This window comes from Geospiza fortis, unplaced genomic scaffold (assembly GCF_000277835.1).
Source record: "Geospiza fortis unplaced genomic scaffold, GeoFor_1.0 scaffold194, whole genome shotgun sequence".
Classification (NCBI taxonomy): domain Eukaryota; kingdom Metazoa; phylum Chordata; class Aves; order Passeriformes; family Thraupidae; genus Geospiza; species Geospiza fortis.
Window position 1 is genome coordinate 3,748,388 of NW_005054322.1, and position 13,414 is coordinate 3,761,801.

The following is a 13,414-nucleotide window of genomic DNA, read 5'->3' on the forward strand; positions in this document are numbered from 1 at the left end:
TGCACAAAGATGTGCTGTGACACTGGGGACTTCTGAAAGGATTGCTGCTTGAGAAGACCAGTGTCTCCTTCAAGCAGCTCAATGTGGCCATATTATCTAATTTCTTTAGAGAAGCCCATGCTGGTATCTAGTGCTTGTTTGTGCTCAGAAAATGTCCTCTGTTGGTACATCTACACATTCAGACAGCAAACAGATGTCCATGTATAACCCACCTGCTACATCCCAAGGCAAGCAATGCATACCCTCACTTTCATGCTGAATAAAAATCTCCTTGTTGCACACTGCCATCACATTATTTTTAACATTTTTGACTTAATTAACCACACAAAAGAATATTTGTTCCTTTGGGCTACCATGGTGCCCTGTGTGGATGTTTGCTCAAGGAACACAAGCCACAGTGAGCCAGTTGTTGCAGGGGACCATGGACCATGTCTTCCTCTGAGTATCAAGGATGGCAATGTGTCTGGATCTTATTTGAGGAATTGGCGTTTAGCTACAGTTACTTCCGCTTAAACATCTGCAGAAGGGCTGCTCAGTTTGACTTCGTGTCTCTGCTTGACATTTGACACTCACCTCTATGGTTGGTACATCACTACATTTCATTGTCATTACATCGTTACTTCCCCAGACCTGCAAACAGCTGCTCTCTGCATGCATCTGACAATGTTATTCCCCCACTGACTCTTTTCCAACCCTTCACTGTGATAATTTTGTTGCTGCCAGAGTAGTGCCAGCCATATTTCCAATGCATTCAAATTGCTCATGGGTGGCAGTGCAGAAGCAGAGATTTCCACCTGGGAAGAGGGGATGTTGGAAACCTCAGTATGGATTGGGAATCACCATCTGAGGCTGCATCTAGTTAGCATGAATGTTTAAAAGCTTCTACGTTCCCTAGCCAGTGTGACAATGTCCCCGAAGTCCTGGGCTAGAATTTCTCCTCACATGTGAGACCAGCACAGAATCCTTCCCTGGTGGCAGGTACATGTGTTGGTGGAGGCAGAAGTGGATGAGGAGGATTCTCTCACAAATCCCCACATAATATTTGTTTTCAGATGGATTTCCTCAAGAGCTAAGTGAGTCGTAGTGCTGGGAAGCATCATCTCCTTTCTGCATCCCAAGAGGCTGTACTCACAGGAATGGAATCAGAATGGGTCCAGGCATTTTCCTCGTAACTGCTGATAGACCAAACTTAATTTTTATTCAAGGGCACACATGAAGCTGGTTTTCTATATCTTTCCCATGGAACACTTCATTTGGTCACACGCATTCTAGTTAATACAAGTGAAAGGAAAACAAATTTAACATCACGTAGAGGGGGTGCCAGGTAACAGCTGGATTATTCTATTAATTTTGAAATGGCTTTGTTCTTGACAGCTCAGAAAATCTCTAAGGAAACATATTATTTAGCCTAGCAGGAGATACATTCAATTCTTTTTATGTCAGAAAAGTATGGTGAATGATAATTTATACCATAAATTATCTATTTCACTTTAGAAAAACAAAATCAGAGAAGTATGTGTTTCCTAGTATGTTCCTCATTTATGTCCTCGGTCCTGAAGCCTACTTCTTAACAAGAACAGAGATATGTATCTCCAAATTAATTTGTAGAACAGTTATAATAAATTAACTATTAACAGGATTAGAGGAGAATTACAGGAAGGACAGTGCAAGAAATTAAGGACAGGTGCCCCTTTTTGACCCAGCTGTTTAGAAACCCTGGCATTCAGAGTGAGCTGAGTTATGAGAGAGGAAGCTGCTGATGGAGTCACTTTCTGCTTTGATATAATCGTCAAAATGTGCGCACAGCCCTATTTCCTAAAGGCAGCAAGAATACAACAGCAGGAAATAGTTCCTTTGCTTTTGGCTTTAAGTGCTTTTCCTGCCTATGCACTCCTCAAATTCTCTTTGTTAATTGTGCTGTAGGACTTGTATATGGTCTGGTTCCTCTAATTTTCTTTTCGGATTTTTCAAGCCCTCTGAGTATTTGAGGGAGCTACAACTTTTTGCCTAGCAGTTTCCAGTGGACCCTATTCCCCAGTACAGTCTTTGCTTTTCATCTGAGGACATTATTTTTGATTTGGACAGAGGCTTCTTCCAAGGTGTTTTTTGGCTTCTCACAGAGATATCCAATTAAGAGAAGTTGTTATCTCTCTGTCTAAGGTGGTTACCCAGTCACTAAAGGGCATATAGAAATCTACACCTATCAAACAGCTAGAAATAAATAAAAGAAGGTGAGGAAGCAGCTTGTATGGGGGATGCTGGCTGAGTAGAGCCCAAGTCCAAGGTGGACAGCAGCTACAATTCTGCTGCCATTTGGGAGCTGGAAAGATGGGCACGATGTGCTCCTCCAGGGGATACAGGCTACTGACAACTGTAGGCTAAGGACACCCTTCATCCATGGTGATTAGAAGTGGTAAAAAGTAACTAGCCTTACAACATAGAGCTTAAAATTTAGTCTGCAAATTTGCAAGGGGTTTCACGTGTCTCCAGTCTATTTCTGCACAGAGGGACAAGGTTCTCTTCCTGCTATTTAAGGCTGCCGCTTCTGTGGCTCAGCAGAATGCAGCAGAGCAGGTCAAATACCCTTTTTCTTTCTGCATACTCAATTAATGTTGTTTATATTGCATTGGTGCTTTTACGTTCCTGGTAGCAATGGTTTAATTTCTACTCAAAAGAAGTTACAAATTTATGGTTGGCATTGGGCTAGGTAAATATGTTAATTTGCAAAGGAAAAGAACCTTGTGTAGGATCAACTCCAGCCACCTGTGATACCCCCTCTATTTAGCATATGACCTTTCTGCATTCCATGTCAGATGGCCTCACAGCATTCACTGTTCAGGCCCCTAGGAGAGTGATTTGGGGATAATAGTGCTTTGAGAAGAAGGAAATACCATACCTTTTTTACAGGATCTTCCTAGATCAGATGTTATCAGTTTGTCTTTTTAGCTATGAAGCTCTAAAGGATCCTTGGGCTAATTTATTATGTGCTATACATGCTACATACACAATAAGGCTTAAAAATACTTATAGCAGCAATAAACCAGAAATTATGGAAAGATCTCAGATATTCCACTACCATGTGCAAATAACGCCTCCTAGAGCAGTCTAAGTGACAAGATCCCCTGATATTCCAGTTTTTATATCTCTGTCTTTTAATTATTACATGGTGTGATTTGTTGAATGCTGATAATTTACTTAACTCTGCCTTAATCTTCCACTGAACTGAATTGACATTTCTGCTATCTGAGATTTCTTCAGCAGTGCTACTTGGCCTCATTGTGTAGTTTAAAAGGACACTGAATGTAGCTATCAGATAAATTTTTAAATCATTATTATTATTATTTACAATAATTTCACACTCCATCTGAAGGGCACAGATAACAAAAACTGTAATTCTTCTGGATTTTCTAGACCTCAGACCATGTCTCAGTTGTTTCTCCATGACCCCTTTTGTGGTTGCTTGCAGAAGCTGCTCAATAAGCAAATTGTCAGCTTCTTACTAGTTATACAAGGAGACTGCAGCAGTGGCTGGACAGTCACTGCGATAGATGTCCTGACATGATGGATAATTTGGAAAGAAAAACAGAATGAGAAGCAGCTAAGAGAACTGCACAGGTCTGAAGATGATGAGTCAGGATCCTGTGCTTTATGTTTCACTGTCAGCCCTGCAGCCCATGCCCTTCACCCTGACTGAACTCTGTTAGACCAGCCAATGCCCTGGTCACATTTACAGGATAACAGGGTTGAAGAAGAGAGAAAAAGGGGATATATCTGAAGGGATTGTGTCTGCCCATATTTCCACCATCTATTGGTGTCTGTGTGAGTGCTACAGGGTCATCTTTCTGTTAAATGTCACAAAGCATCTTGGAAATGAAAAATAAATACTGTTCTTGCAAAAAGAAATGCTGGAGTGAGCTCCTCATGTCCTGCAGTAGTGTGCAAGGCAGGACTGGATTTAACAGGGGAACTTTCAATCTAAAACCTCTGAGTACTTCTGTGCTTGCAAGGGGAAATTTACACTGTTCATTCACTCACTTGGACCTAAAATCACACAGTTTTTCTCTCTCAGGATACTCACAGTTCAGCTCAGTCTATGATCCTGGCAATAGTGGTCAATTTGACATTTTAAAACTCAGATCAAATACAAGAAGTCGTAACAAGGGCTATGTTCTGCCAAAAGGAAATAAGTCTTCCCAGTGGGTGTGATTTATTTCCAACATAAAGGCAGGATTGAATACTGTGAAATACACAGAATTCTTATTTTGATCAGGCAGAAAAGAAAGCCTTTATCACAATGTTACAGCCTGCTTTCAGGACATCACAGGAGCTCAACAAGCTATTTTCCATCAATGATCTTGGAGGACATCATAGGCAAAATCACCTGACAGGTGTTTCTAAATTTGTCTCAGGTAATAGGAATATGTTGTTGCAGTTCTGAAAAAACCCTTGAGTTTTATTAGCAGGGCTTCTACTTAAAAGTGATACCAGTGGCAAAGGCCAGGTAATGTGTGGGGAAAGTTAATTACAGCCTGAGTGTTCAATAGTTTGCAATGCTCCTGCTGGTAAAGATAAATGTAAGCCTTTAATTTTAAAGAATTCTGTGATACATGAACCTTTTTTAATGTAATAAAACACAACATCTGGCTTAAGACAAATATAATAAATAAAGAAACTTGTGAAATTGTTCTGTATAATTTTTAAATGAATGAAATTTTCTCTTTTCTTGACATTTTCTTTTATGCAACACTGTGCTACTTGTGCTAATGTGCAGCACCATTTTTAATTTAGAAGGTGATTAAATGCAGTCACAGTGTACAGACAACAGAATTTATGAATCCCAACATAATTCCTTGCTTCTTGTTCTTTTGTTATCATTTGTGTTGCATGTGGCATTTTCTATGCAGAAATCCAGCTCCTCTGACTAGAGATGCTGCCTTTTTTCTTAAAATGTTCCATTTCCTCTGATATACCCTACAAAGAGAGTCTGGCTGATTGCAGGTCATATTGGCACCCACCAACTTATTCTTATTCATTCAAAAAACCCTCATAACAGGACTGGTCTGGTCCAAATGAACTTTATGCTTCTTGCTGGTAGCTTCAAGAGGAAGAAGAATGGTCCTTATGGTCCTCAAAACAAAGACAGGGTTTTTTTAAGAAAAAACAACTAATTCTTTCATCCGCACCTTGACTAAGCAGGCTCTTTTCTATTAAAAATACAGCTCTACTGTATATAACTTGCCTTTAAGTAAAACCAAAGCAGAAAGAAATGCCACACAATAATGTTATGACCACCCCTCATTCCTTTTTTCACCTGAAAGACAGATTGCTTCTTGCAATAAGACTGCTCACAAAATGAGGGTGTGCCTTTTTCATAGGCAAAACCCTTCATCTCATCCTGATGTAATTATCCAAAGAACATGGTAAATATACACATAATCATTATTCTTCCTTTGATGACACACATTTACTGGTATAATATATTCTCCCCCATCCAGATGAATGCTGGATTGCTCAGTGTCTTTGGTTTGCAAATGTGTCCCTATGGACACATGCCTGTGTCTCGTATCTTTATGTTTCCAAATTTGGAGAATTTAGAAAGCACTTCAATCATTAACATTCCTTTAAGTATTTTTTTTTCCATAAAGACAAGTAAAATGTTAGGAACACATCCTTGTCAGATGAACAAACATACAAGTTCAAAATGCAATGAATGCTGATAATTTCTTTAACTTCGTATAGAAGTTCAAAATGCAAGGTTTTTAAACCTTCACAGTTATGGGAGGGAGACATATGTGGTAAGCTGATGGTCTGGTGGATGTGTTCACTGTTCTGGGAAGAGCAAATCAAGCAAAGGGTTCTGTTACATGGAAAACATGGGATAATTTACATCAAAATAAATAGGACATTTGTGTGTCCTTCTCAGAACCGTCTTAAGTAATGCCTCATGACCAGAATACATGTGCTAGTCAACTCAGAAATGTGCATCATAGCACTGAATGTTCCTTTTCCATGGAACTGAACCCCAGACAACCTGTACATGAAGGGCTGGTTCTCATTAGTTGTCACTACTGTAGGAGTCATTAGTATGGCAATGAACTTTCTACTGACGTAAGTGCTGCTGACTACTGAGCTTCATACATTGTGTCTCTGTGAAGAAATACAGTGAAGATTCTATTTCTAAGATGCTTCTGAAGCTCTAATACTTTATTAATGAAATTTCAGACCAACACCCTTCAGTATAATTGATGCAAATTTCTCTGTATGTTGTGTAACAATTTTTTTTCAACTTCATTTTATTTTTATGGCATCATCTACATCCACAAATTGTAAAGGTCCCAGGGTTGCCCAAACATAAAACCTACAATGCATGCCCCTGAGATCCTGCAGGTGGAGTGAGCAAACAGTATTTTCACTCTCTGAGTGATGGTTTCATGAGTATGATAAAAATAAAAGAAATGCTCCCTAGGGAAATGATAGTGTAGTAGATATTTTAAGTTTAGCTCCAGCATTTCCAAATGGAGGTGCAAAGCTTTAAATCTATATTGCCAGAGTACTGTTCAGTGTGTAATTATTTGCAATTTTATATATTTTGGCAGTATATTCCATGTTTTAGCAAATGATCTTTTCCTATGCCAAGGCATCCGTAAATTAGAATTTATTGAAATGGCAAATTATGTCACCTGGACGAAATGGATGTGTAGCAGATTCAGGACAGGGATTCCCAGCCTGAAGTTATTAGCTGTTTGTGCCTCTTGAAACCTGTAAAGGGATTTTCAAATGAAAGCTCTCCTTGACAGAAAGAAGACTGAGCCTAAAGAGAACAAAGCTGTCAACAAAACACAATCCAGAGGCACTGGTAGTTGAACTCTCCCAATCCCTGCTGCTTCCCTGGCGCTTCAAACGCTGTAAGGCAGAAAGAAGCCATGCAGAGAAATTGCGGGCTGCCTGTGAAGGAGGTGTAAGCCTTTGTATCAGCATAAAATGTCACACTACCAAACTAGCTGGGGGCTCAGTTGCACTGGGCTTGATTTGTACACCTGGAGCTAACTTCACTCTGCACTTTGGAGAAAGTTGATTCACATGTTACAGTATTTCTCATTTTCGAAGCCTCAAAAGCAATGGCAAAATTTTAGAGTTATGTGGTGGGAGGTATTTTACCAGATTCATCCAGATCCATGTTGGGGGTTTTTTTTCCTGCATGAAAAGTACTGAATAAATCTAAGTTGTTAGTGACTGGGGAGTGCAGAGACTGCCTGAAGGCAGTGAACAGATGTGTAGGCTGAGTGAGAAATGATAAGAGAAAACTCAGCTTAGAGTGCTTGGGCTTCATCAGACTTCACATTACTTAGACCATTAACAGAGGAATAGAGAGAAATAAGAAATGAGGAATGTTATATATAAGGACTTAACATTCATGCCTGTAATTCTTTTATGTTACCCTTTCAAGGAGGGGATGATGCACTATTGGCCTCTTGCAGAGTAATGCCTTTGTTAGGCCCATTTAGGACTCAAAGGTACTTTACACGTATTTTTCAGTATAGGCTCTATTTGCAATTCTATAGCATCCAGTTCTATTTAAAATTCTACTTTTTTTCTAGCAAGGGGAAACCCTTTGGCTTTTCACACCTGTTCTCAATAATGACCTCTGTGCTTTAAAACAAATGGAATAATTTTCAGGGTTTAATGAGCTTTTGCCTTCAACACCTACAAATAATCTAATTATCTAACCACTGTGCACACTGGATGATTTAAGAATTAAAGACACAATTAGAATCTGTTACAGTAATTAGAATCTATTTTAAACCAATTGCCTGTGGCATTACATGGTCTAGTGAAACAAAGGCTTCTGGCTAAATGCTCTTCTTCCACTAAATGCAAAAACAAATGTTACCAAATTTACTTTTTTTAAACTGATAAAATCAAGATTTCAGAAGTCAAGTCAACTAAACTATCTGTGCTTTTTTCTGCTGTTTTTTAAATGCTTCATATGTCACTGAAGCCAATGGAAGGAAGATCACTGATTGCCTTTGGTTAAAATTGACTGAATATATTTGTGTATTTAGTGAATAAAAGGAAAATTACAAATTTAGGGAACAAAAGTGTAATTAATTGGGTACACTAGAAGTTATAATCTAGGTGAGTTGGGTTCAGGCCCAACAAATCAGCTAGAAGTATTTGCAGGAATCAGTGAGCAGGTGAATAAGGGTAATCCAGCTGATATAACGTTCCTGGATTTCCAAAAATCCCTGACAATACTTTTTATCAAAGGTTGTTAGTGAAATTAAATCCTAATGGCAATAGAAGAAAGATCCTCTTGTAGAAAAAGAATGGGTTGAAAGACAAGTGGTGGGATTAAATGGTTTGTTTCCATATTGAGGGTGGTAGAAGGCAGCCCCTGACAGCCCTGTATGTTCATCAGTGCTGTTCAGTTCAGCCTGAGCTGTTTGCATGGCCAGTGGAACTGATTAAACGTGCTGCCAACACACAACTCTTGGCTGTTTCCCCCTTCTTCCTCTGCTAAAACAAAACTCTGCACAGGGGAACATAGCATCTTTCAGTTCTTTCTCTTGCTTTTTACCCTCCATCTCATACTTCACGAGAGTTCACAGGTCACCAGCTGAACTGCAAACTGTAGGAATAGAGGGAAGTCAAAGGATGTCTGTCTGAGGCTGGAGAGCAAAACCTTGGATCTGAATCTGTAAGTGAGATGATAGCCACACCAGGTGCTGTGGAGGGTGTGCTGTGCCCAGAACCAGCTCTGCCTGTGCTAGATATCATAGAAGGGTTTGGGTTGGAAAGAATCTTCAAGATAATCTCATTCCAACTCCCCTGCCACAGCTAGGGACACCTTCCACTAGACCAGGTTGCTTGGAGCCCTGTCCAACCTGGCCTTGAGCACTTCCAGGGGTGGAGCATCCACAGCTTTTCTGGGCAATCTGTGACAGCATCTCACCATCCTCACCTCACTCATCCCAGTGAGAGATCTCAGCCATAGCTGTGTGAAAAGGCAAAGAGTTAAATCATTTATAGCCCTGTCACTCTAAGTAGCACTGAGAGCCTGGAGACTGGTAAATGATACATGGAGCCCCTCTTTGTTCAGAAAGCATTTCCTGTTAGTAAGTGATACAGAAAGCACATTCAGAAACCCATTTCCAACATATTCTTAGCTGGATGGTGGCAGATCAGGAGGATAAGGGTTGATGACTGACTGACTGACAGGTTGCATGGGTGATCTGGGATCTATCAAGATTCCTTACAATACTGGCATTTTTCTTTATTCTATTAATATAGCAATATGGCACAGTGCAAACTTAGTCCAGCCTGGCAGTGACTGGCTCATCAGTTCCTATAGCTTCTTCCTATGCTTTCTTATCTGTCCTCTGGAGCACATCCCATTTGCCATAGCTTGTTGCCAGGCTGAAAACTGACCAGTCTTCCTTCAGCTGGTCTCCCAGTGCCCCTTGCTTCCATGACTAGAAACCAGCTGAGCATCACTTCATTCCTGTCAACCTAAGTGTGCTTGCCTACATTAACTTGTACCTATTTAACCTTCTTACTGTTTTGGTGACACAAAATATGTGAATGAGATGGAGTTATCCTATTACCCTTCCTTTTTTCCTGACATCCACTGTTCTTTCCACATGTCCTTATCCAGCTGCAGTAAAGCAGGACTCTGTCCTCTTCACTCATGCCACACTTGAGTGGTTTCCAATAAAATAAGGAGTTGTATTTTTCAGAGTTCTATATATAGAGACCACATTGCTATCGCTTGCCATGATAATACCAAGTAACATCTGTGACTCATCTCATCACTGTTAGAAGACAGTTTCTCCAGAGAGCAGAAAAAGTGTTTTTACAATGGATATATTACTAGTTATTACTGCAAAGACATAACTTTTGAAACAAAACATCAAGCTATCAAAGAAATAAACCCTCCTTTTACAGACATAAATCATGTTCTAACTAATAGGGCTAAAATAACACTTTTTTCAAGATTCCTTTTGATAGTGAGCTAATTCAAATACTCTATCAGTAAGCCCTTGTCTGAGAAAAGATGCTGAGCAGAGCGGACCACTGGTTTGCCCCTGGAATGGTTATTCTGATCATTCTGTGAATTTGTGTTTAAACAGGACAGTAATTTCACACACATTAAACACAAGGCACTACACACAAGTGCAGACAAACACAGTATGCACAGTTTTAAGGAATGCTTGACTTATATATAGAGAGAGAAAAATGCACTGAAAATACTTGCACTGAGCAGTTTCAAAAACTGGAAAAACTGGACAGAGTAGGTAATATGTTTTCTACTGGATTTAAAAAATGTGACTGTAGAAGAGACAAGATATGATTAATTTAATCTAAATCCAGACATCTACATCTGAGTTGCTATAGGCTTCCTTTATAGTTGAGAACTAGGTATGTTTAGGATGGAGTTCACCTGGCCTGTGTTAGATATCTACATCTGATCAGGTGAATGCACCCCAGAGCCAGATGCTGTTGAACCTCATCAGGTTGTGTAGAATGCAGAACTGCTCTCCTGTTGAGTGAGGACTCCCATGATTTCTTGCTGTGCAGTAGAAGATACAGTATTTTAAATCTTAACAATCCTAGACTGCTTTTTCTCAGACTGTGGGCCAGGATCAAGAGAGAGGTCAGGAGATGATTTAGAGTGCCAGCCTGGTAGCATGTTAAGCATCATCTCCTTTCCCTCCTCTGGGAAGAGTGGTAAGGGATCACTGTTACCACTTGCAATAATTTGTATTAGCCAGGGAAGGAGCTAATTGCCTTTGATTGCTGACAGCTCACATCTCTTTCCAGGGAAAAAGAGTGAATTTTTCCTGCCTCTGAATAAGTGAGCTGCCAATGCTCAAGGGTCTACAAGCACTGAAAGTGAACTGTGTTTTCAAAGCATTTGAGAACTTCCATCCCAGCTGTTTGAGGAAATTCCTGATGGCATCAGACACCAAACTGTCCCAACTCCCGTGCCAGAATACTGCCCTGGAAATGCCACCACCAGGGGAATAAAAGGTCAGTGTTCCCCTGCCTAGTTCTGAGGCTCTGGGTTTTGCCAGTGCAAAAAGAGATTTGTGTAGTAGGCCATTCAGAACACCTATTTTGGACTGTAACTCTGAACTGTCCTCTGGAGAGACTCCTCTCACTCTCACTGCACACAGTACCTGTTGTCTCCTAAATAGGATGCATAAATTCCCCACCATACACACCGAGAAAGGCAGAGAAGATCTGCCCATGAGAAAAATCTCCAAGCAAATTACCCAAATAAGAAACTGGGAACAACTGACTTACTTATAACAGGGAAATACTTTTTTCAGTTGATATATTTTTTTTCTCTTCAGATGTTTAGGTAATGATGGATCATCATATGGGAAATCAACACATCTTTAAAATAAATTTGAATGTGGTCATGCTATCACTGATGCATATTTTTTCAGTGCTGCTCAGTTCTCCTCCATTTCACATCGTTGTTGATTTCTATTGCATAATTACTACATTACAGCACTTCACAGAAGTGGAAAGCAAATTACTGCAGGCAGAGAATAAAGTTTTACACTGCAGTACATACATCAAATCCTCTCAAAAGCTGGAAATCTGCAATTACATGCTGAAATGTTGCCTCACTTACCAACTGATATGGTCCAAACTGCAATGATTTTGGCAAAAGCCTTGGTTCTGGAGTTGAAGCGGCTGTGGTGGATGGGGTTCCGGATGGCAATGTAGCGATCCAGCGAGATGGCGCAGAGGTGCATGATGGACGCCGTGGAGAACAGCACGTCCAGGTAGATCCAAATGGCACACAGCTTCCTAGGCAGAGGCCATTCGTATCCTGCTCGAGAGAAAGTTGGCATCAGCTGAAGATGTGGCATATATCCCTTGTTGTGACACATGCCTTAGTGCATATATCCTTATAGGAGCATAGTAGTGAGTACTACTACTTAGTACATACTACTATCCTGAGTAGTAAGTGATACATTTAGAAGCTGCCTGACACTGTTTTAAGAAAATATTTTTATTTGTTTGCAGCCTTCTAACTGTAGCTTTTGGGGTTAACTCTGCTTCTGTCCCAGGCTACAGGCAGCATATGTGTTTTCTTTTTAATTCTATTTGCATAATGCTAGTGCTTGGTGCTATGATTAAACATTTTTGGCAGCAAATCTATGAAAAGAGAAGCAATTTTGTCATTGTAAATCTGCAAGTTCTCAATTTTGCTTTAGGACTTTCTATCCACGTAATTACTGCATTTTCAACACCTGCTGATATGCAAAGCTGCCTTAATTCTGAAAGTAAAACTTTGGATTTAATGGAAGCTAAAGAAGAAAAATTATTTATTGCATACCAGTGATATTAATCTCCCCTGTCTTTAGGCCTCTACCACATACCTAAATAAGGATATTCCCTCTGTCAGTGAATATTGATAGGCTCCTCCAGGGAAAGCAAGCCAAAGCAGATGCATTAGTGTTTACCAATATCCAATCTACAACTTCTTTGCTGCTAATTAAGCCCTTACTTCTGCCTTGTTTTTTCCACTGCCTATGAAGATTAATTGATTACTTTCCTTTCTCAAAGCTGTTGGGAGATGGCTATCATGGCTTGCCTAGTTCTGTGTTCATTTTTTTGTCTTCCAGTCTAAGAAAAGCCTAGCACTTTATCTTTTTCTTACAAATCATGCTTTTAAAACTTTTTTCCCTTGTTTTTCTGTCCCTGGAATGCACTTAATTTATCTGCATCTTGTATATCATTCAGTGACTAGAAGAGGACTCCGTAGTCTTGAAAAGGCCTCCTGACTACCAAGTGAAAGACTTCTTCATGGATCTTGAAGGGAGTGTCTTTACTTATACAACCTGGAATGGTGTCTTTTTTATGGAAATATCATGCTAGTGAAGCACATTTAGCTAATGATACATTTTGACAGCCAGATCTTGTTCAGCATTCTTGAAGGCTGGACAAATTTCACCAGCAGAAGCTGGTTTGCTTCTTTACCTTTGCACTTATCCTCACTGAATGTTGTTTGTTGGTTTCTCTTCAGGGGTCCAGATTCTTGTTGATGATTCTCATCCTGTCCCTCTGAGTGCTTGTAACCTCTCCCAGCTTGGTGCTTTTGGAAAGCTGTGTAAGCTCTCGCTCCACACATTACACATGTTGTTCAGAGCAATACTGGGCAGACCCAGGCTAAGCAGAGCCCTGCTGGACCCCCATTCAAAATCCCTTCTATTCCTGCAGGAAACCACTAATAGCTCTCCTTGGAGCAAGTTTTGCAGTTATCTTGTAGTAATTTAATTCAGAGGATATTACGCAAGCTGCCCATGATAGTGTGGCATGGGGTAAAGCCAAAGCTCATATTGTGAGAATATTTAAGTATTTTGGGGACTGCCTGTCTCCTTTGGAGATACAGCAG

General features: G+C 40.1%; 1 protein-coding gene across 2 annotated transcripts in view; it reads right to left on the minus strand.

Annotated features, from left to right (window-relative positions):
• HTR2A (5-hydroxytryptamine receptor 2A) overlaps window positions 1–13,414 on the minus strand; it is a 25,907-nt gene that overhangs the window by 9,612 nt on the left and 2,881 nt on the right. For both annotated transcript variants that reach the window (XM_005420771.2, XM_005420770.3), the window contains exon 2: window positions 11,645–11,845. In XM_005420771.2, coding sequence (XP_005420828.1) covers window positions 11,645–11,845 — 201 coding nt within the window. The remainder of the gene's footprint in view (window positions 1–11,644; window positions 11,846–13,414) is intronic.